Below are 27,123 nucleotides of genomic sequence, written 5' to 3'. Positions count from 1 at the left end.
GACACAAATACAAAAGATTTAGAACTGAATTGGCACAACTATAGATTTAAAACTTTTTTGATAATTTTCCTGTCGTTCGCCTTATAAGAAAATGCCCTAAAGATACTCATTAATACGACCCTAGAATTTTTTTTGTTGGCTTCTAGTCAATCATAATATCTACAATCGCCTACCACAATATCACGTAATTGGCGATTAGACATAACCCTTTCTTTTGTGGAGAACTATACTGCTGATTACAAAGGACAAAAGCCACCCATGAAGACTTTAAGAGGAAATGATCCTATTGCCAATACCAACTAAAAAACGCCCATAAAGACTGCCATAAAAAAGACAGCGCGGATTTCCAGAGGACTTAGCCGAAAAAAAAACATATAACTCACAAGGGGGAGGAACCAACAATTTAGGCAATAATCCTGATGTATATTCACCACTCCATATCCATGCGGATTGCTGTTATAACATTAGCAGGACCAGATCACATTGCAGTTCATGTCCAGATAAAAACCGAATCATCACAATTACAGGAAGCGGGTAAACAGAAGCTGGATACCAAAGCAAAGTGGTCCGAAGATTCCGAATAATTTCGAACAACCAAAACTCAATATGATATTGCAAAATCAAATGGATAAGGAAATCCACCATGATATCATACCAAATTGAGGATCAGGAATGTCTGGTTTACACTTTCATTTCCTCTCAAGTCAAAATTTTCTTTCACAAGGTGATTATGAATATCCACCCAAGTGACAAAAAGTTTTCACAAGACAAAGTTGATACCTTGGCTAGAATATCCTCAGTTGATGCCTTGACTAGAATATCCTCAGATGCTTGCCATCGACTTCTCCAGATCATCAGGAAAGAATACTAGTCCAGAAGATTTTTCATCACTAACTAATCTGTCTAAACTGACAACAGAGACAAACAAATAAATTACAGTATTTCACTATGACAAAAAATGCTTTGGGGAGTACATTTTCTTCCCTAGTGTGTGTTTTAAGAAGAAGAAGAAGAACCGAGCTAACTCTGGCCCCTACATAAATTAAATTTTCCTGGCATAATAATTCAAACTATAAAGATACAAGAATGCCACGTTTTTGGTGTAGAAGGTTCAGTCGCCATCAAGCTCTCTCCTAATAATCTCAAGTACAAGTTCATTCCAGGCATCAACTGGGCCAGGCATGCACCAGTGTAAGCAATCCTGTGGTGGAGGCCTTCCATCCGGACCACGTTTTGTGATCTTGTTTGGGTCAGGGCTTCTGTACGGGCCAGGATGCCCGTCATGACGATATCCAAAAGCCTCAGTGATATCCATCAACCTCATCTTTGACTTGTTGGTCGCCTTCTTCATCGCACGATAAAAGCCTGTCACTTGTTTCTCATGCATTATATTCGTAAAACCATTTTCCACTAACTCCCCAGCTGCTAAGGGCTGCACCTTCCCAGTGCAAGACCCCCCCGTATTCCAAGCTCCACCCTCATAATGATCAGGTGAATAGGAACGGAGAATGGTTACCCCAGTGTAATTTGGATGCGTGACAATAGCAGAGATGATCGTTTCGACAGATATTCCAAACGCTTCAATATTATTGACCTTCATATGTCGAGATTTGTCTGGCCACCATAATTGTCCACCAACAATTTTTTTGTCCAAGACATAGACTGATTGCTTGGCAAACCAGTGGCCAGAGGAAAGAACGACCACATCAAACTTGGGAAGAAATTCCATTATAACTTGGTCGGGGACATCGAGGTGAAGCTTTACCACGCCCTCTGGAGCAAAATCAATTGCTTCGGAGCTTTGATGCACAAGCCATGAGGACCACATGCGAACAATCATGACAGATGTTGACCTAAAAAACCATCTTTGCATTCTTCGGTTTCCCCGGTTTTTGGGTACTTCAACCTGGAAAACAACCCAATTTTTCAATAAGGAAGCATTCCCCTAAGCAGAGAGCTTAAGAGTTTCAATTCTCCCATGTCATATGATCAATTGGCCCACGCTGCATTTTGTTTCTTTGCCCCCTGAATAGCATCTATTTGTACTTAACAACTTTCTGGCAGTTGAAAAATTCTGATATTGGCACAAAAAAGTTGGTGAGTTTTTACAAGGACTCTAAGTTGGACAACCTCAGAAAGAGAGTTTATATCGCAATAGCAACTTATCACATTAAAAGCTACTGATCAATTGAAGCAAATATTTCCAATTCAAACAAATCCTTAACTATTTATTAGCCTAATCCATAAGGATGCAAAATAGGAAGATCGGATATGAGGCAGAGACTTGCCTGCCAAAGGATGCATAACATGGATTCCATCTGGTTACGTGCGACAGAATCGCCAATGAAAGCTAGCGTCTTTCCTCTCATCAACTCCAAAAACTTTTTGGCATCAAATCGTGGGAGATCACACTGAGAAGGTTTCCACCGCCAATTCTCGTATTCCTTATCAGGCCTTCCGTTCCCCTGGCAGTTCTGCATCTGTGTCAAAACTGGGCAGGTATTGTTTGTGTATGATGGTCCGAGTGAATCATAAAACCAACTCCCATGGTACAGATCACAACCTAAATGTAGCATAAAACCAATAATCAGATTCTAATCCAATTGCAGCAGGAACTGAAGGACCACAACCATGTCAAACATATGCAAATGCAAGAACTCACAAGAAGAAGATAAATAAAAGATTATGGCTTAATCGACTTCAAGCAGCTAGTTAACAGAGATGGGCAAGAGGCTAGGACCAGAAAAACAAGTAAGAGAGCCTCCCATTAGGAGTGACCAAACTGCAATCTAAAACAGCATGTTTCTCTATTGACTTGAGTGCATATGGAAACATCGATTCCTGTATAAGAAAAACAGAACTCTGAGATTGCATGATATGTCACGATCTACAATACAGCAAAATTAAGATTCCCGAGATTTTATTCTTAGCACCAGTCAGATAAACCAAAAAGGCAAGTTCTCACAAGAACACCCATTAAATAAATATGAAGATTACCAATCTCAACTGAAGTTTTAGCAGATGTTGATGCCGGTGTAGTTCCTGAGGCTGAATAAGCAGAAACATCAGGCGCATCTGACAAGACCGGGTTAGCAATTTCAGTGTTCTCTATGAGCTTATCATTTTTAGAACTGGAATCGTCCTCCTCTCCCGAAGGTAATCCAGACGAGATGGGTGGGACGGGGTTCACTTGATATTCCAATTCCTTATTTGCCACCGAGGTTGAAGAATCATTTGAACTCGTGTGTACTTCAGAAAAAGGCTTCGACGAAGGAACCTCACTAACTACATCCTCGCTTTTATCAACGGAGCGGGCAACTCTACTGTCATTATAAGGGAAAACCGCAAAATCTACCTTGCTCGAGCTGTCGATGCCATAAAAATACCCGCGAACCTTGGAGCCGATGGGATGAGAAACAAGAAGCAGAGAGGCGACCATCAAGAACGTGGCAAGTCCTCCGATGGCGATCGTAATTACCGAAAGCGACCTTGGGAATGGAGTAATTGCGGATGAACCCTTGGGCGAGGATATCGTCATGGCTTTTCCAAAATCGAACCCAATTTCCAACTCAACCACAAAAGAGGAAATGCGTCTTTCTTTGGCAAGTTAATCCTCAAACTACCCACAAGTTTCATCCATAAGCTACATTACCACCGACCCGAATCGCCACCCAGGATCTTAAAATTTCCCAGAATAGGACGAATCTCCGGCAATATCCGATTCAGCCGATGAGCCGCCACGAGAAACCACTCTCGAGCAAGCGAAGCGGATAATTTTGCTCGTAGCAGTTAATACAGGAGCTATTCAGGTGAACAAGGGCCCAGAAATCTCGACCCTGAGCTGAGAAGGGATTCCGGGGAGAGGCCGATCCTCGCAATGATAGAACGCAAAATCCAAAGTGCGGGGATCAGATTTAAGAGCCAAGCACCTAGAAAAAAACACGATGAAGCAATCGATGAGATGGGGTTGCAGAGAAGGTGGAGAGGAAGGTGGCGCGTCGGCGTGGGGGGGGAAGATGCGAAAGAGAAAGCGGACGATGAGGAAGAGAGAGCCAGATGGAGATGGCTAGAATCAGGATCGCTCAACGAAACCAGCGAGATATCGGGGAGGGAAGGAAGGAAAGAATGGCACTTCGATTGTTTTAAGCAGATCGCCGCGCAAAAAGAAGAAATTCAGAGGCAAAACCACGAACGCAGGAGCCACCGGAGATAATTAAAAAGGAAAATATCTACGCTCGTAATTGAATAACAGAAATTTGGTAAGTTTTTTATTTTTTGGAAAAGCTTACAGCTTTTTCATTTTTTTTTTTTAAAATAAGGGACTCAAGAAGATATTATCTCAAATAAGAATCTAAAATGTCTTTTTTATTTCAAAGAATGATTAGATCATGGACATTTTCGTCCTTTCATTTTAAAACTTTTTTCCTTGTTTTTGTTTTTTCTTTTTTTTCCCATTTCATTCTTTTTCTTTATTTCGAAAGGCGAGGGCTCACGGCCGACGAGAGTAGCCCTCGCCGGATCTAGGCAAGGGTCGTCGTGGTCGGCCAAAACAAAGAAAAAGAGAAATGGGAAAAAATGAAAAAAAAAAAAAAGTGACCAAAATGCTCTTGATTAGGCCCTTGTTTAAAACAAAAATGGCATTTCGGGCTTTTATTTGAAATAAGGTTCACTTTAAGCTTTTACATGACAAAGGAGAGTATTTCGTACCCTTATTTGAAATTTTCTCTTAAACTAATTATACCTATCTCTTAACTCTAATTTTACACTTTACTTTATATTATAATATCTTTAATTATTGTGCAATTTTATTAAATTTGTCTATTTGGTAGATTTTATTTTATGTGCCTTTATGCTTGCCTTTATTCAAAGTATATTAAAATAACTACATAAGAAGTGGTTATACTTACTTCCACTTCTATCTCTCCCGTCTTATTAACACCGTGGCTAAGTGCCAATTTTTTTAAAAAATAATTATTATTTTAGTGTCAACTCCGATCAAATCGCCAGAATTTATTGTCGTTGGCACTAAAGTAATCGTTTTTTGGATCATTGAAGTGCTAATTTTTTTAAAAATAATTATTTAAGTGCCAACTCGGGTGAAGTTGTCAGAATTTCTCGTCGTTGGCACTAAAATGATCATTTTTTCTCCGTTTTGGCACTTAAGTGATCCCAAAAAAAATACTGACACCAAAATGAGCGTCATATACAAATATTGACACTTGATGTGTCCTTATGCCCAAAAGGCTATTTAAGCTGGTGTTCAATAGAATTGAAAAGGCAAAGTCTATTTGGAAGTTTTAGATAATAAATAAATCACGAGAAAACAAATGCAGTTGTACATGTCAAAATTCGAGTATTTCACAAAGTATTTATGTAATTCTAGCTAAAATAAAAGTCAAAGTGTAACTTTCAAAAAATTTAAGTGGAAAAGTCAGGAATAAAAATCACCTTACCCGATCCTTAAATAAATAAAGAATTTGGAGAAAATTTAACATGTCATTATAACGGCACACAACTATTATTAGTTATTACGGGGGTCCCTCTATAACCCTTTTTGTTTAGTAAAAATGATCCCACTAAGCGAAATCTCGTTCTTATCGCAATATTACATCCACAGCCGTCACATGCGTTCTCTGAAGAACAGTAAGAACAGGCCAGGAAAAGTAAAGAAGAAAGCGAGTAAGAGATTGCATGCTATTGTCGAATACATTTATTAGTACTTACATGAGAGATTATGGGAAAAATTACCAAGAAAGTCTTAAACATATTATAATTGTGCCAATTCAGTCCTAAACTTTTTTTTTATCGATTCAGTCCTAAACATTTCGCAATTGTATCAATTCAGTCCATCCGACTAGATTTGCCCAGATAACGCTACGTGGACGCCGGCGGGCGTCGGGTGTCCGGTGACACATTATTTTAATATTTTTTATTATTTTATTTCTTTTTTTTTCTTTCCCTCTTCATCTTCTTCCTCTAGCCCTTCGTCTTCTTCCTTTGGCCCTTCGTCTTCTTCCTTTGGCCAACGACCCGCCTCGGGTGAAGCTTGCCCCGCCGGCCACCGGCATGGCTAGGCAAGGCTTACCTCATTGGGGCCACGGGAGATCGGGCCTCGCTAGCTCGGATCTGGCGATGTCGAGCCTCGCCCAGCCATGGTGAGGCTCGACCTCACCGTCGCCCGGGCCTGCTTGGTCCGGCAATGGCCGGGCGAGATAGGCCGAGACCTCCCGAGATCCGGGCCGGCGCGACGAGCCTCGCCCAGCTGTGGCAAGGTGGAGTCTCGCCCGGCCCCTAGCGAGGTGGATTTCACGTTCACTATCGAGACATTGGTATTTTTCCAAGCCGCTCGTGATGGACATCGTAGGACAAGATTACATTCCAGAGTGCCAAAGCTGCTTGCTGCAGGGGAAGAAGATGAAGAGGGAAGGAAAAAACAATTGAAAAAGAAAATTGAAAAAGAAAATTAAAAAATATTTAAAAATATTAAAATATTATGTCGCCAGATGACCGCCGCCGGCCAGCGTCCACGTCATCGCCGGCCGGCCAAATTTGACCGGATGGACTGAATTGGCATAATTGTAAAAAGTTTAGGATTGAATTGATACAAAAAAAAATTTATGACTGAATTAGCATAGTTGCAATAGATTTTGGACTTTTTTAGTGATTTTCCCGGGATTATATGCTCATTAATTACATTTACTCAATGTCGGTTTATGTAGGTGTGCAATAGCTTTGATTAATTTAAGGCTGTATTCAATTTTTTCTTTTGGCTGAATGATGTCATCATGTCGCCATTATTATTGCATTGCAATGAGCAAAGTATCTGGCCAAAAAAGAAATGAGCAAAGTACACAATCTATGAAACTCGTTAAAAAAAATCTATGCGTGCAATGGAGTCAATTAACGTTATTTCCTTGGTGGATGCTTCCCCTCAATTGAAACATGCTTTAATCTTCATAATATTCATTGATTCCATCCGGAGACTACCATACAAATGTGAACCAATACGAGACTCAAAAAGACATTTGAATGCGGTTGATCACTAATGCCATGTTAGATACTTCCATTGAGTGAAATGAAAATAGAAAATTACAGGATATGTAACACCTTGAAAATTGGGTGAATCATCCTTCCTAAAGTCCTAAAATTATTGCATTTGTACCAATTCAATCGTAAACCTTTCAACTGGATCAATTTTTAGTCCTAAACATTTTTGCATTAGTATCAATTCAGTACGTCTAGCCAATTTTGGTTGAAAATCGTTGATATCGTCGCCGGTCAATTTTTAAATATTTTTAAATTATTTTTTTTTAAAAGTTTTTTCAATTATTATTTTTTTCATTCACTTTGGATGGCTAGGATTGCCGGAACCCTTGCCAAATCTAGGCGAGGACCGCAGCCGCAAAGTCCCTAAGAGAGAACCTTCGAGGCCGTGATGGCCTCGCCTAGGGTCATCGCAACCTAGTTGGCTACGGACGAGTCTGCGAAAGATCTCGCCCAAATATGGCGAGAGCCGGTCAACTTTCACCCAGCAGCCTTCAATGGCCAGCCAACCCTCGCCTGTAAGGGTTCCAATGACCCTAGCTAGTCATAGTGAATGAAAAAAAATTTTAAAATGTTTTATTAAAAAAATTATCCATGTCAACGATTGATGCGCCGGGTAAGATGGATGTTATTCACATCAGCGATTTTCAGCCAAAATCCATCGAAAGGTTTGAAATGATAGCAAAGCAAAAAAGTTTTAAGACGAAATTAGTCCAATTAAAAGGTTCACTAAATTTATACTAATGCGGTTAGATTAGGACTTTTTTGATAGTAGTCCCAAGGGACATGCTGCCCATACTGCTTTGTTTCTTTAATTTTCTATAGTACAAATTACTTTTCTCGAGTGGTATTATTCACAATTTGCAACAGGGAGGAGTTCGATCTACGTGACGACATTGACTTTTTTATTTGTGAAATAATGAAATAAATGCTCGATTTACAAAAGAAACTACATCAACTAAAAATTAAACTATCGTTATCTTGTCGTTTGTTAGCCGTTGATAAGAGAAAGTGTGAAGCATATTTGTTTTGCTCTCCATTCTTCATTCCGAAGTGAAAAACGATAGAACAGGTGGCAGATACGGATATTTGACTAAATTAGCCCATTTTATATCTTCACTATTTGATTAAAAACTCCACTGTTATGAATACTTTTGTCTCTTCTTCTTTTTTCAGTATTGTTGGTTTTATCATGACATTGCCGTTCGACATACTTATTATTATAAAAACAGCAGCAGTAATGTTTCTTGAATAGCGAGGGACCACCAGAACTAGTGACTAGTCTTGGAGGACGAAATACAAGGAAACCATCCAGTTACTAAACTCAACCCCACGGGGCTCAAGATTCACCTTAATCCTCAATTGTACTCCTCAAATTGCTTCATGTTGTAGTGATTCTTGCACGATACACGAACTCTCCCCAATGAGCTGATGAGATATTTACATCATGAACTGCCGAGGTTGGCAAATACCTTGGCTCACGAGCTCACGGGCCGACAGCTCACTGGTTGAATTACCCTCATATTTCCTCCCCAAACCTGCCGTCACATCTCATAGAAAACTTGTTCCCTCAACAAGGTCATTCAAATTCGACAGAATCTGTGAGCGAGTTGTTCCTATCTGGTGTGCAATCTCCAATTGTTCATCCAAGGAGAGCAGCTCGTAACTGCAAATGTATCATTCGAGACAACTTAATTAGCCCTGGAACATATAGCTTTTTGCGACTTAGAAACGTACAGATGCTTATTTTGCTTTATATGCATGACATATGAAAAATCATTGTGACCAACAACAATACACAGAGTGCTTTATGTGGTGGAGGCCCGAACAGAGGTCTACAATCAAACTGTTGGTGAGATAGTAAAGCACCAAAAAGTGTAGCCACCTGCTACATCATCAGAAAAATGTAAAAAACATGCTTATGAGCCTACCTTACTAGATTTTATGTATTTATGCATACGCATGCATATTCTTCCAACTAGATAAATCAATACAGAACGAGTATTTTCAAGAACTGATAAGAACGCAGATGGGAAATAAAACTTACTGGTAAAGTAGTTCACAGTCAACAATACTGTCGGGGCCCGGTCGATGTGCTTTCCCATCAGAGCGGAAACGGCGGAAGGATCTTGGATTTAAGCCAGCAACATGGGGAACAGCATCAACAAGCTTTCTCTGTAGTGACTGGAGCCTACGGAATGTTAATTCATCAAGAGGAGCGATGCAGCCAATGCTGCCATCTAGGGTACCAAATAACAAAGCAAACCGGTTGGTCTTGTCCGAAACAGGAGTAGGACCACTTTGACCAGATGAAGTAGGAAGCATCTGCAACCGCATGAATTTTGTCACATGAGCACCCACATGAAATTCTGCCCTCGAGAGAAGTTTCTGGCCCTTCCAACTCTCAGACATTTTGGGTGCATAATAGAACACCTGCTTATTGAAAAGGTATAGGAACTTCCATGTTAATAGCCAAGCATTTTAGTTGGAGTACTATTTTCACGCAAAGTAAATAGGCATCCTCTATTTTCTACTGTAAATGCTAACTCTCAAGTCAACTTGAAAATTTCTTTAATTGTTAATTTCAACCATTCTCAGAACCCATGTGCAAGATTCTACACTGAAAATGGTTCCGTTCATTAATTTGTTCATCAATCAATTTCATCCGTTTTCATTGAGTCCATCACATACAAGATATTTTGCTCAAAACATTAGTCCCCGCATCTAAATCTAGACTAGATATGCTGCTTCTTTCTTTTGGGTCATTAGTGATAATAGTTCAAGCAATACTGCTTCTTTTGGTTTACTTTAAATCATGTTTGTTTCCTTTATGTGCTCTCATTTGTGATAACTGGAATATTTCAGTACTCGAGGACAACACAAGGGTCATCATTCAGGCGGATAAGGTTAATTCTTCACAGAAGGAATGAGAATCCACCAACCAGCTGCTAAAGGTAATTAACATCATGGTGAGAGTCCTGAGTGAGCAAAAATCTAGACAATGCAGGTCTAATCTTTAAAAACCTCATCCGTTCAAACATGTCAAGCAACAGGGAAAGGCATAGGGAGTGACCTAACCTCACCTTAGTCAAGCAAGAACAAACAAACTCAACAAGCATAGGCAGTGACCTAACCTGAACATTTTTTTGTTCATCAGATACAATCAGACTCAACGTACTTCCATCAATTAGAAACTCTGTTGCGAAGCAATCCAGGGAACCAAAATCTTTGGCCAACAAGTTAAGCTGAGAGCCTTGTTCTTTCCAGCTGAGAAAGTATATGCTCTTGTGGATGTCACCAAGTAGAATAAAATTCTTAACCTGAAACCACATGCAGAGGCACGAGTGAGGAGAAAAATTACAGCAAATTCCTCCCAACTGACAGCATTTATTTTGCAAGAGAATAGTCACATTCGGTTACAGTTGAGTAACTATGACAAAAAGCATCCAGGCCTTCTCAGACATCATATTTAGAAGCCCTTTCACATAAAAAATAGCAATAAGAGACACTCCAGACTGATACTCAGATAAAAAGGAGGTGAAGAAAAGTTAAGGAAGTCACACATACAACATTCAAGCTAACAACATGTAGAGGCGGGGCATCAAAAAATGCTACACCAGTCAATTCCGTTCCACTCCATTTGTGCAAAATTATCTTGGGACCAGAAGCTATCAACAGATAGCCTTGAAGTGAGGCTACAGCAGATATAGCACCCTTCAATTCCTTTGAGTAAACCTCTGAAACCTGGAAAAGACGCTGCCAGAGTCAGCATTAATACACCAAGCAGAAATGGTAACATCCAAGACTATCCTGTTCCACATTCTATTAGAATTCGGCGCACAAAGTAAAGCATAAAAAACAAGAAAGAGAAATCGAGACATAAGGTTTTATCTTGGTTCACCCTTAAATTAGAGCTACATCTAGTAAAGGATTCCACTATAATTAGCAGCTCGCAATTCTCATTACATCCCTCAATTACAAGAGAAAGAGATATTATATGGCAGTAGCTATTCATGAGACCCCATGCTTTCTTGTCGATAATGAGTATGAACCACAACACAATATGTTCACCATTACAAGAAAAGATGTGATAATAATGAATAACCATCTAGAATGATCATTGACAATCTCCATATGATTGGTACGAAGAACAGGGAGACATTAGATTTGATTGATGGTTTTCCTATCCGGCTCAAAGACATACCACACTTTGAGGATTGTCAGCGTCTTTCCCCATAGAAAACAAAAGTATGCGCCCTCTTGCAGCAACATCCTCACCTTGAACATAAGCAGTTCCAATAGCTAAAAGTGTCTCGTTTTCCTTTGTCGTCATATTCTGCCATGTTATAATTTAATAAGCAATATACCCACAATAAAGGATGACTTAAATGGACAAAAGCATTTTACCTTTACATGCATCTAAATGACACTTCCAAAGACCAACTTTCCTTTGGAAAAATGGCAGCAGGAGAGAAAAAATCAAAAGAGTAAAATACAGCTCAGTTGACAAGGTTCAGACTTACAAGCAGCGTTACAACACGCACGGTTAATGCATTCTCAGAATTTTGCATGGGAATTGTAGCCTTAGTCAGCCAAGGTCCTCCAGACTTTTCTGGTTCCAAGATCCGAACCTCAAACTCATCAACTGCATAAGTTCGGTGTAGGTCATCAGGATTTAGACTATGATTTTCAATCTGATGGCTAACTTCTTGATCAACAAGATATGAGACAACTTGATTCAATGGCCGATGAACCTGGATAAGCAAAGATGGACCAGATGCAATCAGACCTCAAACTGCATAGTAAGAGTATCTCACGTATCACATCTTAAATTCAAAAGAGAATCGAAATGTGGATGCCCAACAGTAACCCATTAGAAGTAGAAAACCTTAGAAAAGGGAGGTTGATGATGCAACTTAACATTACCAGCAAAAACATCATGCTTAAGGCTGTGGAGTTTAGCAGGGGGAAACAAACCAAGCAAACTCCAATAGACACGTTTTGACAATTCGACAACAAGAAAACTCCAAAGAAACGACCACATCATCAACCAGCCACTCTTAAGTCATGACACTACTTCCATGTATGCAACTGTAGAAAAAACAAACATCATCATCTAACAAGGATATGCATGTGCATTGCTGGCAGAAAGAGAGTATTCAATTGACATGCACATCACAAAATGCATATAAACTTTGCATTACATGTTATGCAGAAGGACACAAGAGGTTCCAATACATCCGCAATACTGGAGAAAAGGATGTGAGGGAGAAAATGTTTTAAGCATTACTTACTGGAGTTGAAACTATAAGTGGGTACAGATTCTTCTCGGCAAAATAAGTAACTTGATGTGGAGTTCCTTTCAGTGGAATCTGATAAAAGGTAATTGATCACTGGCATCATAAGCAAGAAGATTGATTTGCATTTTAGTAGTGGATACCTTTTGTACCGGCCAATAGTTGTCATAGCTTGAATTAGATGGCAGTTGGCAAATTTTTAGAACACCCTGGAATGTCAAAACATTTTAGAGGGAAAAAAGGAGGAGATTTATAACCTGATATTGCACATAATCAGTCAGCAAATGCTATGCACTAACCTGGGAGGTCACATATATGAGCCCACGATTACAGTTCACATTATGGAAAACAGTGAACGCGACAATTGATCCATCACATAACTGCATGAAAGTTAGCACAGTCAGATGCTCCAGACAAAATAAAAACTAGAAAGATGGAACCTATGATAAGCCACCTAACAGCAAAACTTTTAAGAATTTGATTAGTTTGTTGCACCAAAGGAAGAGAAGCCTCCAGACTTCATCCATAAAGGATGAAGCAGCAAAAGTAATAAGAGCGATTTTCCGTCTTATGAAAAGATCCGTCAAAGTTGGAAGATAAAATGATGGAAGGAAAATGTACTTGGACAACATCAATAAAGAGTGCTGGCTTATGTCAGTGCGAAGTAGCAATTATTCATCTTTGAGAAAACTCATTAACATGAAACCGTAGACTAAATTGAAGCTAATTAAGCTCTAGTATGCATATACATAAACGGTAACAGACAAGAATAATCGTATAGAGTATTTTAATCAAATAATAGGACTATCAAGTGGAATTTTTCCACAAAGGACATTTGATATTCTAGAAATATGCATCTAAACGGTTCGATTGCTCCAAATACCATTGTCACTAACAAAAACAAGGTGTCCAAACCTGTGGATGAATTCGAAGCCTCTCTCTGATAACCATGAACCAAGCAGGTCTTGAACCAGAAAGAAACAAACCTTGATATCCCCCAATGTTCTTGAAGAACGTAACTCTATTGCACGAGCTTCCTACGGTCATCTCTTCTCTTGTATATGTGTCCAAGGCGACGTGTAAGAATCGAAGATTTCTAAGCCTGGAACCACTACTGTTGCCTTTGCTAATAAAATTGTTATTAGGATCCGCAACTTCATTTTTTATACCACTTTCTGAACCTTCAAACAAATAGGCATGATAACAAAGTATTGTGCCATCATTCAATATTGCGAAAAGGAAAGGGCGGCTATGCTGTCCAGACCATCTATACATGGCCAACTCTAGAACCTTAGTATTCTGTGCATTTTCTTTCTTCCCTGGGCCGGCAGAATCGTCAGAACCTACCAAGATTCCTTTCTGAGAATCATCAAGTTCTTGCATAAAGGTATCAACGAGATGCATCTTTCCAGACACAAATTTATCCACAGAGAAAACACAACTGAAGTTAGGCACATCAAACAGTTCAAGTGCACCACTTTCATAGCAAACCACACAATATATATCCCCCTGGTCCTGAGTTGCACCATCAGCACCATCAATGGCCTCATCTATACCTGAAGTTAGCCATGCATCAGGACTAGTCTTCCTAAGCCAAGGTCCTGGACCTTTATCGTGATAAAGTGTACAGGCAGCCACAAACTTTTTTGAGCCATCAAATGTTGCTGGAGTCACAACAGAAACTGTGCATGTAGACAGATCTGCAAAATGAGATACTCAAATTAATGCAAAAGGGAATTCCAAAGCAAAACCATAGAAAATAAAAACATAATATCCAATGACAGCTCGTATAAGTGTTTATGCAGAATCAAATGTACATTCAAGTCTACAGATAATCCCTCTTTGACAGTCGCCTGTGCCAACAAGGCATACCCAGTCCCACTCCAAAGTATCAAGTGCTGGTGCTTATTGAACTTTCCTCTTTCATTTATTTGGATGCATGAGGATATCAAATGAATAAAGGACTAGAAAAGAAAAACTAGTTAAATCTATGGAAGCGAACTCCAAATAGAGATTTGTTGCCTATTGCATATGAGCATCTCTATTCTTCTGAGTAGATCGGCTTTGAAGTATGAAACCACTTTCACAGTGCAAGAGTAATCAAATCCAGAAAACATCAATATATGACACGTAGCAACTGTAAGAATATACTCTGCATGAGCCTTTCCACATTTTCTAAGCATAATATTACAATAAGGCGTGTCAGTGACCTCCAAACTCCAAAGTGCAAAATGTACTAGTGTAACTGGTTAACATGCACGAGGCCTCCAAGATGCTGATAATTTGGACCATGGAAATTAGAACCTACTGCACAAAATGAAGTAAAGAGACTAAACAAGTTATGCTGTCATCCTTATTTGGGAACACTCAAGTACCTAAAATTATTTGACAAGATTCGGCACAGATTGCTTGCACTACCAAGTATGCCTCTCTCAACAGATTCAAAAACCTGATCACAGGTTACTGTTAGCTACAGTTCCATAGATATCAGGGATTCAATATTTTTTATACCATAGCTGGGGCAAGTTCCTGGGGCCATGGTTCACCGGAAAAGAATCCACACAAAATTGATAATGGAGAAAAGAGTGAGTGAAACTAAGTAAATTAGACAACTCACACAAAAAGGTCTTAATAACCATCACTATGTACACTTCATTCCAAAAGACAAAGATGCATGCACTAAAGAATTTTCCCCCTTTGAATGCACGCTTTATGGAGTAACTCTTACATGGTCTATTTAATTCTAGCAATCAAGTAGATTAATGCCAAAGTAACATCTTAAGACAAAAAAAGTGGTAGTTACCTCCAACGAGAAGCCGAATGCTTCCATCAGTCATCTTTAGTAAGACATACGGATCAGCAATCGATACAGTTAACACCACGCAACTCTCAGACAATAATTCAGAGTTTGGGGCCACTAAGTTTAAATCTTGTGTCATAGAAGAACCATTGAGAACACGTGCTCCACGTTCGCAAACCTGAATAACTCGTCGCCTTCATACAGGAAGCAGGAAGAAATAATAAGGCGACACTCATTGAAAAACAGACTCTTATATGCAGAAAATAAAACCTACATGCCAAGCAATTAGTACTTCAAAAAAATTCATTCAAGAGGGTGGAAACAGCCTAAATTCTCTTACTGCAAAACATCATTACATGAATATCTAAGAAAGAAAAACAGAAGGAAGTTGACTCAAACTAAGTTAGACAGCAACAAATGAGTTCAAAGCTTATACAAAGTATGCAGACTGCAAATGATACTCAATAAAGTCAAAGGGTGAAAGCCGCAAAATCATATATGATTCTACATGTCAACATTTGACTATTTTGAAACCTTTCAAGCGTTTCAAGTTAAATGAAAGTGAAAGTGAATGTAAGAAGTTAAAGGTGGATCACCCCAAATAGAAGAAGAAAGTTCGCTCAAGTTAAGGTTTTTTTTGTTTTTTTTTGGTCAGAAAGCTCAAGTTAAGTTAGACAGCACTAAATGCATTAAAAGTTTATTTGAAATTAGCAGACTGCAAAACATTTGCCACAAAGTCAGTGTGACACCTGTAAATCTATACATGACTCTAAATGTCAATATATGAACATATTTCGGCTGTTTCGGGTCAAATAAAAGAAGTGAATGTAAGATATTAAAAGTAGAATCACCCCATACAGCTATTTCCTTGTACTTCAAACTAAGAACATATTACCCGCTCATCCACATTTTCTGGTGACTCAATAAGCAGGTAATACCAAAGCAGAATCTGACAATGTCTATGACAATTGAAAGTCATACTAAAACAAAGACAATCTTGAAATAACTGAAAACACATTAAGAACGCAAATATCTACTTCTGATGAATACACACGTTTAATTAATTAGACACCAACCCATGACGATAGCTAAGGAAGGGATGATGTCATTTGTCATGAACACCCACTACTAGTAAAATGATTTTCCGACTTGTAGAAAAAATTAACAATAACAATTGAACACACCTTCCAAATAGATTCCCAGCAGCAATAGTTCTTCCTTGCACATAATAATCAACACTTTCAGTGACTTCATTGAGAAGATCAGCCGTTTCAAGCACCTGATACAGACAGCGATGCCAGCTGCAGGTAACGATGGGGGAAGAAAAATGCACATGTATGTGTACATGTATCTGCTATATTGATAAGCATATCTCCATGTAGCTAACCCTATGATTTGTTAACGAGTGCCCTTAGGAATTCTTGAGAATATGAACGAAAGAATGAGAACACACGAGAGATTCATGCTGCAGGTTTTTATGCAGAAAGATTGATGTTGCATGTTTGAAGGTAGGGAAAGATCATCTTCAAATTCACTGGAAATTTGCGAGGGATGAGTACAGGTACCACATTTAGGTGAATTAGGTGATGTCCAACTTTAGAAAGAATCTAGTGAATTCAGGATTCTAAATTGACAATAAAGAAGACAGGAAAGTTTAGAAGGCAGTCCCCCATTGTATCATTTCTCCCTCACCATTTTATGACTTCAAGCATATTTATATACTCACTATCCCACAATAACAGAGAACAATTACTAATAGCATATGCTGGCAAAATAGAGAATAGAGATTGCAATGCATATCAAAAGGCCACTTTAATAGATGATCATCTCTACCATAGAGTTGCCTCATGGGCAAAAAGAACCATGAAATTTCTGTGGCAAAGGCAGCAACTGACAAGCTAATGATTGCATTCTGCCAAGTCTATTACCATATGCAAATAAGAAAGGGTTAATACCATGAAAAACCCCAAACTAGTACACCCGAGACAAATTTACCCCAAACAATTTTTTTGATCACGAAAAATCCCAAACTAGTACATCCGTGACAAATTTACCCCAAACTATTTTTTTGACTACCAAAAACCCTAAATTGGTACTTTTGTGATAAATTTACCCTTAAATAATTTTTTTGACCAAGAAAAATCTCAAACTGGTACACCCGTGACAAATTTACCCTATGTTAAATTGGATTAACACCACGAAAAATTTCAAATTAATAAGCCTGTGACAAACAGAAGGTAAAAATCCCAAACCGATACATTCGTGAACTGCCACATGCCATCAAACTTAGCAATTTGACAGTTAGATTTAACGAAAATCAACAGAGGGTAAATTTGTCAAGTGTACCAGTTTGGGATAAATTTGTCACAAATATACCGGTTTGGGGTTTTCGATGGTTAAAAAAATAATTTAGGATAAATTTGTCACAGGCATACCAGTTTGGGGTTTTTTGTGGTATTAACCCAATAAGAAATTAAGTACACTTTAAAAGTCTCTAAAGCACAAATATTCATTATAAAGCAAGAGAAATTACCATGGTACGACTTTCCGGACTAATAATCAAATATGCATGATATTCGTCATCATCAACCCCAACTTTGGAAGAATCTAAACCACGAGTGTTCTTGTGGTAGACGGTCCAAATGCCTTTGCAACCCGGTAGTTCAACCTGCGAAAGGATTATGGATATGATGACAGAAAATACTGCGACATGCAATGAATAAAGGTAACATAAGGATAACTTGATGATAGTGTAGAAAGAGCCACTAAGAGCAAGTTTGTCCATTCCTGAATCCTCACTAATAGTCCACCAACTGCTAGAATTATGCAGGATCACAATAACACCCCGTCAACAAGCCCTCATCAGAAAAGGAGTGTCAATGATTTTTTTTTTGTCTTGTAATATTCGTGTCCCATAGATTTAACCACCCATCGAATTAGTAATCCTCTGGGTAATTTCACTAGCTGGCAAGTAGAAGTTCCACGGAATAACACCGACCATATTATTCTTTATCAATCAGCATCATACATTGCAACAGAAATGTTCCTTGGCCAGTCTAACCCGCCACTACTCACCATTGTACTTCAAGATACCATTAAAAGGGGTCAGAATTGAAAGATAGAATAAATAGATGATCTACTTGGCAACAAAACCACTCAGACCAATTTTCCATCTACTTGCACTTGAGAAGGAAAAAAACGACCAGAAACGTGGCAGAAGACTCTCAAACCTTAGGAGAGGGTAGGAAGCAGACAAAGAAGGCTAATTAACGTTTGCTCTCTCCCAGCAATATAACTAGAACAAATAGATTGCTCAGAAGATCATGACCATCAAAACTCAACAGACTCCACCCCTCTTTTCGGCTAATAGATTGCCCGACTCTTGAAAGTTCAACCAGAACCCAGTCCATGCAACATATTAAAAGAAGAGAGAAGAGGACAAATTGTTTATTGGATGGTATTCTTATGCCCCCATTTCTTTCTGGTACAGTGACAAAGAAATGTATAAGATAGCTACAACATCTAAGGAGATATCCAAAGACAAAGCTCTGTGCCACGCACCTCAGTGATTATCTCCGGACGAACTGACTGCCTCAGAACACACAGAGAACCATTTTTTCCATGACCAGAACAACACACCTGCACGATCACTGGAAAGGTATGAAGAATGTAACTTTTAGTTTAAAAATAGAAATGTTCAAGTAACTTTCAATATGTAAAGAATTAGTCAGCTGGTCTTAGTAAATGATTGGTGAAAACAATCATCCTGTGGTATTATGATGCGTATACTGTACATAGTCAAAAACAGGAGTTGCTACTCGCTACACTAACCAGTTCATAGTTGCTTTGTTTTGCAACTCCAGTTGCATTAGCATCAGCATTGATCCGCAGGCCATATGCAAAATCTTTCAGAGGCCCAATGTTAATTAAGGAATCCCTCACTGAAAATGAAAAGGTTTTCTGCAGATAGGAAGGAGTTACAATCCAATACCTAAGTACAAAGTAGGCACAACTTCAACAATGATAAGTTCGCGAGCTTGGTCAAAGTCAAGCTAAGATCAACCATTACACAATAACATACTAAAAGATTGTGGCAATGCATTGAAGATAAATGTCAATTTGAGGCAGGAAGAGCTTTCCTTTCTTACAAGAGACATGTGTACTCATGCTTCAGAAAGCGAGATGAAGATCGAGGGAGTGTAATATATTAGGCCAAACAAAAATTCAACCTTCCTCTAGCACAGTGAGCATTCTAAACAGGATTCAACTCCATGAAATCTACGTTTTAATCGTTCCAGCAGTAAGAGAAGCAAAGAAGGAAGCATTCTAGCCTGCGAATATGTGGAGAGAGAGACAGAGAGAGAGTGACAGAGACAAACCTGCGCAGATTCTGCATTACTTGGTGTTAAACCATGTATCGAGAGCTCCTCTCCACCGAACATGTCTTGCAAAGCATCAGAGGAGGACCTGCGTAACCTCTTCGTCAGAGGGGCATCACCTTCAATATCTCCCACCTAAACAAATCATCAACAGAAAGATTTTTATAAACATCCCAAAAAAAGTAAAGCCAAAAAATCAACCAAATGTTACAGAAATCAAGAAGGACGCATCACAGAATCCCAAGAGTGAATAGTTCTTAAGACATTGCAAGTAGCAAAACTCTTTATTCCACCACAGACCTCTTCCTTCAAACCAGATGATGGCTTTGAGGTTCCAAACCCGCAAGTGTATTGCACCAACAAACTGTCTCCCAATCGACTGCCTAGAAAAAACAAGGAATTTCCGATTGTTGTAATCCCCTAAGACAAGGAGCATAGTCATCAATAATGTGCCAATGCAAGAGCAACCTGATAAGAGAGTTATAAACATGAAAATAACTTACAGAAGTGAGAACAGAAGCCTTTGACTTAGCAAGATCCAATCTTTGCACCACACTATAAATAGGAAATATTATTATGAAAGTGAGAAGATTCCAGCCATCATAACTAAAGTCGCGGGAACAGAAAATATAACTGCTAAATACTGCAAAGTTGCGATCATATTCAGCAAACACACATAAAAAAGCAAAGGTTGGTCGCTTTTAAAATGGGAAGAAGAGATGAAAACGCCTTCGGATCATAACTGTCACACGTACCTACTGCAGTGACAACATTATGCTTAAGAACCAAGACAGAATCTATTAGGAAGTCCGTTCTTATTTTTTTGGAAATATATAGAGATGAAGAAATAGGAATATAGATGGACATGTAAACATCAAAAACCATGTGCATCGCAGTATTCCCACAAAGGAAGTAAAACTCTTATAGGTACATGTGATCAAAACATATCCAACAGCTCCAACACAGACAAAATTTAAAAAGAGAATAACAATTAAACTTTTAAGCCAGAAGAGAAGGAACAAAAGAAAGTAGAAAATTAATAATGATCACCTACCGCCCGTCATAAACAAGGGTGAGCAGCAGCAACTCCCCAGTTTTGGTCGACAGCAAGACCACGTCATTCAGTAACCAAGTGGCATTGGCAGCATCAAGCTCAACACTAAAACTCGACTTTGGCATCTCTTGACTGAAATCCCAATAAAATAATATATATAATCAACCATGAGGCACAATGATGGAATGACCTGACAGTCATGAGAAAACATATTTGAAAAAAAAAATTTGAACAAAGAAGCTTTGATCAGATGCTAATGAATATCACTCCTAGTCCCAAATCAAGAGTCAAGATCTTGCTAGAAACACATGAAGGATGCAAGATTCAGCGATCTTCACAGAAAGTCCATGCGAATTAACTTCCTATATACTTCTTAATTTTTTCAATTCTTTTGTTGTTTACTAATGTCTTCTACTAGGGGCACGGTATTGGAATTAAAAAGCTGCAAGAAAAGACAGCTTGTCTTTTGCGAAAAGATAAAGCATGAGAAGTTGAGCAATTATCAACTATTAACTCATTAAGAGTAAAAACTTATCAACCTCACTTTAGCAAACCAATCAAGCATGTCATTAACAGAAATCCAGTAACATTTCAAGAGGAGGGAGATTACCTGCCATCAGCAGAACTGGCATAACTATTGAGAGCCAAAACACAAGAAGTAGACTGCAAATAGAGGAAACAGCCGTTCAGGGGAACATACTTCTCACAGATAATTTGATCAATAATGGTGAAAAACAAACAAGTGCAATATCCCACTAGATACAAGATAACAGAAACAAACTAGATGCTTATGCGCATCCTAAATGGGTGCTTCCGGAAAGTCAGATAAACTACCTGACTGTGATAATGAAGAGCATTAGCAGAAATCACAAGAACCCCACCAATTGGTGAAGGTACTGCAAGAAGCTTGTAGGCATCATGAGGGAGATCCTGACAAGAGGAGAAGACAAAAAAGTAAAGAAGACAAGACAAAAAAGTAAAGAAGACTATAAAGCATCTTAAACAGATATAATTATCATCAAGGGTTGCTCTTGGTCATAGAATGGTTTTCCATATTTTGGCACTCTTCAGAAATAAAAGAACATGACAAAGATTTAATTTGAAACATCATCTACACAATCCATCCTAATTCATGAAAGCAAAATCAAATGCACGGTTCATCAGCAACTTTCTCCCACAACTGATACAAACTTAATTTATGGAGGAGCAAACAAAAAGAGGAATGAGACCATTCTGAGAGAATTGTTCTACATTGGAACATTGAGACAATCAACCAACCATCAGGGGGAAAAAGTCAAAAGCACTTGGTCATCATTTCAAGAATGCATTCCCAAGCTTTCAAAAAGAATTGTTTATCACTTTCCTTTTCTGTATTGAACAAAGCGATGGGAAGTAATTTAACATGCAAAAAAAAAAGTTGGAAATGGTTAGAGCCATCAACCATGGCTGCAAGATCATACACAAACAAATGATAAGCCCAAAAAGTACTGGCACTGACTGGGTGAAGGCATTCAAGTTACACCGTCTGATAACTATAACTTGACCAAAGAGAAGAAAACAGTAATAAGACTTTATGAACAAAATTTTTTGGATGGACAAGTATGCAGAGATAGATCCAGTTAAAAAGGATAGGTAGAAAGATCCACTTGACAACTGTTGAACTTACTGAGGCTGACCAAATCAGAGGATGCTGCTTCAGGGTTGTGCTAATGCTGAGTGCAGATATCGTGCATGTATGGTGCTTCCAGGAAACACGTCCCCCCCATGTAAGCTCCCGCTCATGAAGTATTACCATCACAGGCTCAATATAACCTTAATAAGACATGGAGCCAAATAATCCAGTATGTATTAGTTCACACAAGTGGCTAATCCAAGCAACCAAACAGGTGACTTTTATCACATAAAACAACATCATGCATTACTATCAAGAAAATATTTTTGCAAAGGAGACATGGAGCAGTTTGCTAAGCTAACGGCAGCATCTTCAAATATTAATCTGTAGTTATGATCTACAAGTTGTCGCAGCTCGCAAGACTTACACAACAAATTGTCTCTCCACAGTCACCTCGGCAAGTAAACCATTTAAGTAGCAGTTTGCAGTCTCTAAAACATTGAGCTTACACTTACTGGCCTAGGAGCTACGACAGAGAATCAAGCCAACCCTATCTTGTCATATATTCTACAGCAAAAATGACAAGGAAACATGGTAAAAGAAGCAAATCTTGGAAAAAAAGGAACTTAGTTATTAGCTTCCTCACCGTGTACAAATACAAAATCTTTTACATGCTTCATTTCCAACTCCCGGAGACTGATTATGTAGGATGATTCTACTCGAATGGAAACTGCACCTCCAGATTCAAATGTGTCATCTCCTCCCACCAAACCAGAACCAACCTGAGCCCAAAATTCAAAATGATTTTAAGTCAAATAGAAGCAATGTTGCTGAACATGTGTTGCAAAAGGAATTTGGAAACACAACAAAAGGTGACTTGAAAAGTAAGCTTCCACTATCTCTTGGGAAACACAACTTTCCTAGAAGTAAGTTGTGAATTGCCCACTTGCACTTGTTGGCCAATTAACAACTTATTTCTTTTAACAAAGTCGTTTTGAGAAATGCACTCCCCTTATCTCTTGATACCACAAAGTGGAACTGAAGCTATTGCTGCTTTCACGATAATCCATGATTGCCTCAGGGATAGAGGGAACACAACGAAATTGAGAGGAGAGTACACATTGCCAAAAAGACACAACTGTTCCTCCAAACGGCTACATAAGCTTGTGTCCAATATTACTTATAAATTTTCAATCGAGCTAGAAACAAAACTGAAATCTACAAAGTCTTAGATGACCAAATACCATTAGAACCTCCGACACAAAGGAAAACAAATTGAACAGAAAGGGGACTAAAGATCTATGACAAAAGATCTAAGGAAATAGGAGAGACCTGAGAAGCCTTAAGCATTATCATTTGCAGACCATAAACAAGAACTCCTCCACACCTGCCTTGAGGATCAACCTTCACCAGTGGGCCTCTGGCAAAAGATTCTCTACCTCTTTTGAGATGAAGCCAGTCTGGACTCTCAAAACAATGCATAGATCTGAAAAAAGCCACCATCGAGGATTATGTTTCATCATATGAACATAAAGAACAATAAATTGGTAATATGAGACCAGCTTCCCAATGTTCTGCTTTTTAGCTTAAGGTATAAGGAGAAGGAACAAGAAAAGGAAGAACAGAAGGCAAATATAGCCTCAGACTAAGGCACCATTGCAAAACTAAAATTCAGGTCCACTCACAACACATTAAGTATATGTTCTCAAACAATCAATAAATAGCTGCTAAGATGGGTGACGGCATGAACAATTGGTGAGATGCATTTCTTGTTGATTGTGGAATGCCGAACATATCAAAGGTCAGCACTTGGAACGTGATGGAAAAATTAAGAAGCCACAAAAATATCATAATGAACATAAACAAAGAGCTTGTTGAAGCCTGACAAATTTTAGAGCTATCTGAATTTGTCAGTTCTTAATGAAAGAATATTTTCTAAAAAAACTTTCAACCACCCAAACTGGAGATTATAGAAGGTGTAGATCCTGTTCTTTCCTTAAAAGTGGGAGACGAGGCAAATGACTATTACATTAAATTAGTAGAATAAAGCAAGAAAATCTCAAAGTTAGACAAACTTTCCAGTGACATTGAGTTTTTAAAGAGAAAAGGAAAAAAAATCCAAAATTTTTATGATAGTCATAGATGAAAAGAAAGCAGAAAAATTAGTACCACCCTAACAATACAAAATAATCTGTGATGGGGAGAAGAGATTCCTGAAAATGAAATGATCTGGAGAACACTGGCCAAAGGACAACATAAATATCTGACTAAAAGAAAATTCAGAAGTAGAGAAATAGATTGAATGTATCCCTAAGATATCGATAAGACCATATTCTTTAGGCATGTGTCATTATGGAACCATCAAAAGAGGCAATATCGAAATAATTTTTCCACAAATTTCATAGCATCTAACTGAAAGAGCTAAAGAATGGCCTGATAAAACTAATATAGCATAATAATCATCCTCCTGTCCCATCATGCAGTATGATTCGCGTTAGAAGCAGTCTATGCCATAAAGCCACTCTTACGTTGTGCGAAGTCCATGAATTGAATCATCAAACTCCAAAATGGAAATTTTTGCATCTTGAAATGTTAAAATGATCGAATCTCTGCTCCTGGAACCATTACCAGCTCCAGTTGACAGCACTGCCATACTTTCAACATTACCATGCAACCTGCAGTTCAATTTAAACACAGCGTACAGGGGAAACAAGATGAAGTCAGCAGGCATAGGACTCCAGAGACATATCCATTCATTTTGAGAAATCCAGTGGAAAATACATACTTCGATTTACTGGAAGCAGAATCTAACAAACTACACTTTAGTGGAAGCCCAATAAAATTGTCACAGGACCCAAGGACCAAAATACCATCGAGAAGCTCAGGTAAAGATCCACAGTGATAACTGACCACATCCTTAAAAGATACTTTCACAAAAGAGAGGGGCCCTAACTGTCACCCTGCATTTCTAGGAGAAAGCCTTAAGGGGTGACTGATATCGCCCACCAACACGACATCTTCTAGAGTAAAGTTATCTTGACATGCTACAACTAAACAGCTAAGTCCCCAATCATAATAAAGCAATTATAAATCTGCATCCTGTTCTCCCTCGTATGTTCTTCAGTTCACTTCCCTGAATTTAACAGAAAACAGCTACAGGATGAAAAGATTTTTCCACTTTGCCATTGGCTCTGACCATAACCAAATCAGAGCTTCTATAAATGAAACCCAAATGTTCCAGGGTTCCTGATCTAAAAGTTGAGTCTATCCCAAGTACGTCATGTTTCAGCTAGGCATTGACAAGCAGCAGAACCCACATTCTTCATTTTTTGCAAATTTGAGCGCACTTTTGAAATCTTATGTTGAACACCAAATGGACATTATCAACAGGTATCATGCAATGATAAGTAGTTATCAGTAGGCATCTTCTTAATTAGTTTGAGATAGTTTCTTCCATCTAATTCTGTTACGTGAAAATGAAGTGCGTAGCGAGTGCATAAGAAGCTGTCTTCACGGTTCAGATTCATTAAGCAATAAGATTTTTGGCAAGTTCCCTCCATCATTGCACGCTCTTCTAAAATTCTCTCGCTTCCTTGTTCTTTTTATTGCGAAAAAAAGGAAGAAGTATTAATCTCCTTGCTCTTTTTATTTCACTTTCCTCGGTTCTCTCCATTATTCTTCTAAGAAAATTTCTTGTACACCATCTTCCACCTTACAACAAGAAAACATTGCTTCATTCGAAGAAGCCGATATATCAATATGCTTATCTGGACTAATGTAGTCCCCTCATAAGCAAACTTTGGTTGCAAATTGCACTGACAAAATTATCCAATGCGAAGAAGCCATAAAATGAGCAGCGACACATCAACGTGGCTGTGCGTGCACAGAAATTAAAATCTAAGCCTCAGTATACTCTACCTAAAGCTGGGCTAGAGGTTGACCCATGTTATTCTCTCTGAATTAAACTCCTTCCCAAAATCAAAATTATCTACCGTCTTTAAGCATAGCATTTGGCTCTTTCAAAGCAGCTGCAGCAGAGTGAGAGTCACGTATCTTGTGCTTGAGTTAGTCACCGTAGTCAGATGTCAGATTTGCAAAAAAATGAATATGACAGTCGGTCGACATTATTGTTATAGTTGCTGATCGTATTGAACTGGATGGAATGCATTAGCGTACGATTCAGCTACACTCAGTGCACTCAGAGGATTTGATGAGTAAAAGCTTCATAATTCTCTCTCTATAGCTTGGCTCTGCCGTCGCTCATTTCTCTCCTAAGAATGTATGTACTGTATCACAGGGATTACGGGACATCTCCCACTGTGTGTCTACATTGTAAAAGAGAACAAGAAGAAAGACAAGAACCTGTAATGGCAAACGAGTTCGAGCGAAACACCAGAAACACCATCCATGGCTCCACCGCGCTTTGCCTCGCCGGAATCTTTATCGCCATCTTCTTGCACTCTCACTACGTACACTTCAAGAACATTCGCGGCGGCGACAATGAGATTTGGGACAGGTCCGATCTCACGCCGCGGCGGATAGTCCGGCTCAAGATCGTCGTTCTGCAACGGCGGAATCCGGGGAGTGAAGTTCGAAGGGCTATGGGTGATGAACCCAGAAGCACAGTTGTCGATGCCGGTGGGCCAGTGCATCATCTTGTAGGCCGCGAAGCTCATTTCTTATGGATGCGAGGGTTACGGCGAGCGAGCGTCTCGGCGGGACGGGGGGAGTAGAAAGAGAGAGGGAAAATGAGAGGAGGACAGAAGCTTTCCGCGCGAATGGCGCAATGAAAATGGCGGAATCGAGGATGAACTTGGCAGCGATTAAATTTCTGAAAGGCAGAGAGTGCAGGAAGATCCTAGGGTTTCTGTCTTCTGCTTAAACCCTTTGGCGGGAGTGTGATGGCAGGGAAGGGACCGCTTCGCCCGAAGCTCGAC

At 38.9% G+C, this 27,123-nt stretch overlaps 2 protein-coding genes across 3 annotated transcripts; both read right to left on the bottom strand.

The window, feature by feature from the left end:
- Positions 1 to 853: 853 nt before the first annotated feature.
- LOC115740955 (protein YLS7) lies at positions 854 to 4,191 on the bottom strand. The gene is made up of 3 exons (XM_030674624.2): positions 2,998 to 4,191; positions 2,289 to 2,563; positions 854 to 1,906 (listed from the first exon to the last, which is right to left on the bottom strand). Exons 1-3 carry the CDS (start codon positions 3,536 to 3,538, stop codon positions 1,112 to 1,114), a joined length of 1,611 nt encoding a protein of 536 aa, XP_030530484.1. The 5' UTR covers positions 3,539 to 4,191; the 3' UTR covers positions 854 to 1,111.
- A 4,137-nt stretch (positions 4,192 to 8,328) lies between these two features.
- On the bottom strand, positions 8,329 to 27,117 carry LOC115742819 (cleavage and polyadenylation specificity factor subunit 1). Of its 2 annotated transcripts, XM_030677327.2 has the most exons (26): positions 26,549 to 27,117; positions 24,715 to 24,861; positions 23,519 to 23,672; positions 22,833 to 22,968; positions 22,241 to 22,386; positions 21,409 to 21,504; positions 21,185 to 21,237; positions 20,575 to 20,706; positions 20,024 to 20,075; positions 19,821 to 19,940; positions 19,521 to 19,655; positions 18,973 to 19,101; positions 18,703 to 18,780; positions 17,675 to 17,809; positions 16,326 to 16,420; positions 15,145 to 15,335; positions 13,257 to 14,041; positions 12,641 to 12,721; positions 12,485 to 12,550; positions 12,339 to 12,416; positions 11,568 to 11,798; positions 11,249 to 11,380; positions 10,612 to 10,788; positions 10,179 to 10,364; positions 9,092 to 9,477; positions 8,329 to 8,710 (listed from the first exon to the last, which is right to left on the bottom strand). In XM_030677327.2, exons 1-26 carry the CDS (start codon positions 26,860 to 26,862, stop codon positions 8,596 to 8,598), a joined length of 4,350 nt encoding a protein of 1,449 aa, XP_030533187.2. In that variant the 5' UTR covers positions 26,863 to 27,117; the 3' UTR covers positions 8,329 to 8,595. The 2 variants fall into 2 exon arrangements, with proteins under 2 accessions (XP_030533187.2, XP_048139178.1); XM_048283221.1 differs by lacking the exons at positions 22,833 to 22,968; positions 23,519 to 23,672; positions 24,715 to 24,861; positions 26,549 to 27,117 and adding an exon at positions 22,614 to 22,747.
- Positions 27,118 to 27,123: the final 6 nt, after the last annotated feature.

The sequence above is a fragment of the Rhodamnia argentea genome, chromosome 7 (assembly GCF_020921035.1).
Source record: "Rhodamnia argentea isolate NSW1041297 chromosome 7, ASM2092103v1, whole genome shotgun sequence".
NCBI classification, from domain to species: Eukaryota; Viridiplantae; Streptophyta; class Magnoliopsida; order Myrtales; family Myrtaceae; genus Rhodamnia; species Rhodamnia argentea.
Note: the sequence above shows the minus strand (reverse complement) of the source record. Positions and strands in the feature narration are given on the sequence as shown.

Bases quoted from the DNA above. Each gene is read 5' to 3' on its own strand.
- LOC115740955 (XM_030674624.2), bottom strand. From the start codon at position 3,538: ATGACGATATCCTCGCCCAAGGGTTCATCCGCAATTACTCCATTCCCA. The intron at 2,564-2,997 runs GTAATCTTCATA...TGCTACATTTAG, and splicing joins TAAAACTTCAGTTGAGATTG to GTTGTGATCTGTACCATGGG. The intron at 1,907-2,288 runs GCAAGTCTCTGC...GTTGTTTTCCAG, and splicing joins TGTTATGCATCCTTTGGCAG to GTTGAAGTACCCAAAAACCG.
- LOC115742819 (XM_030677327.2), bottom strand. From the start codon at position 26,862: ATGAGCTTCGCGGCCTACAAGATGATGCACTGGCCCACCGGCATCGAC. The intron at 21,238-21,408 runs GTAGTTTATCTG...CTCTATTTGCAG, and splicing joins CTCTTCATTATCACAGTCAG to TCTACTTCTTGTGTTTTGGC. The intron at 20,076-20,574 runs GTAGGTGATCAT...TCCTATTTATAG, and splicing joins ACCCTTGTTTATGACGGGCG to TGTGGTGCAAAGATTGGATC.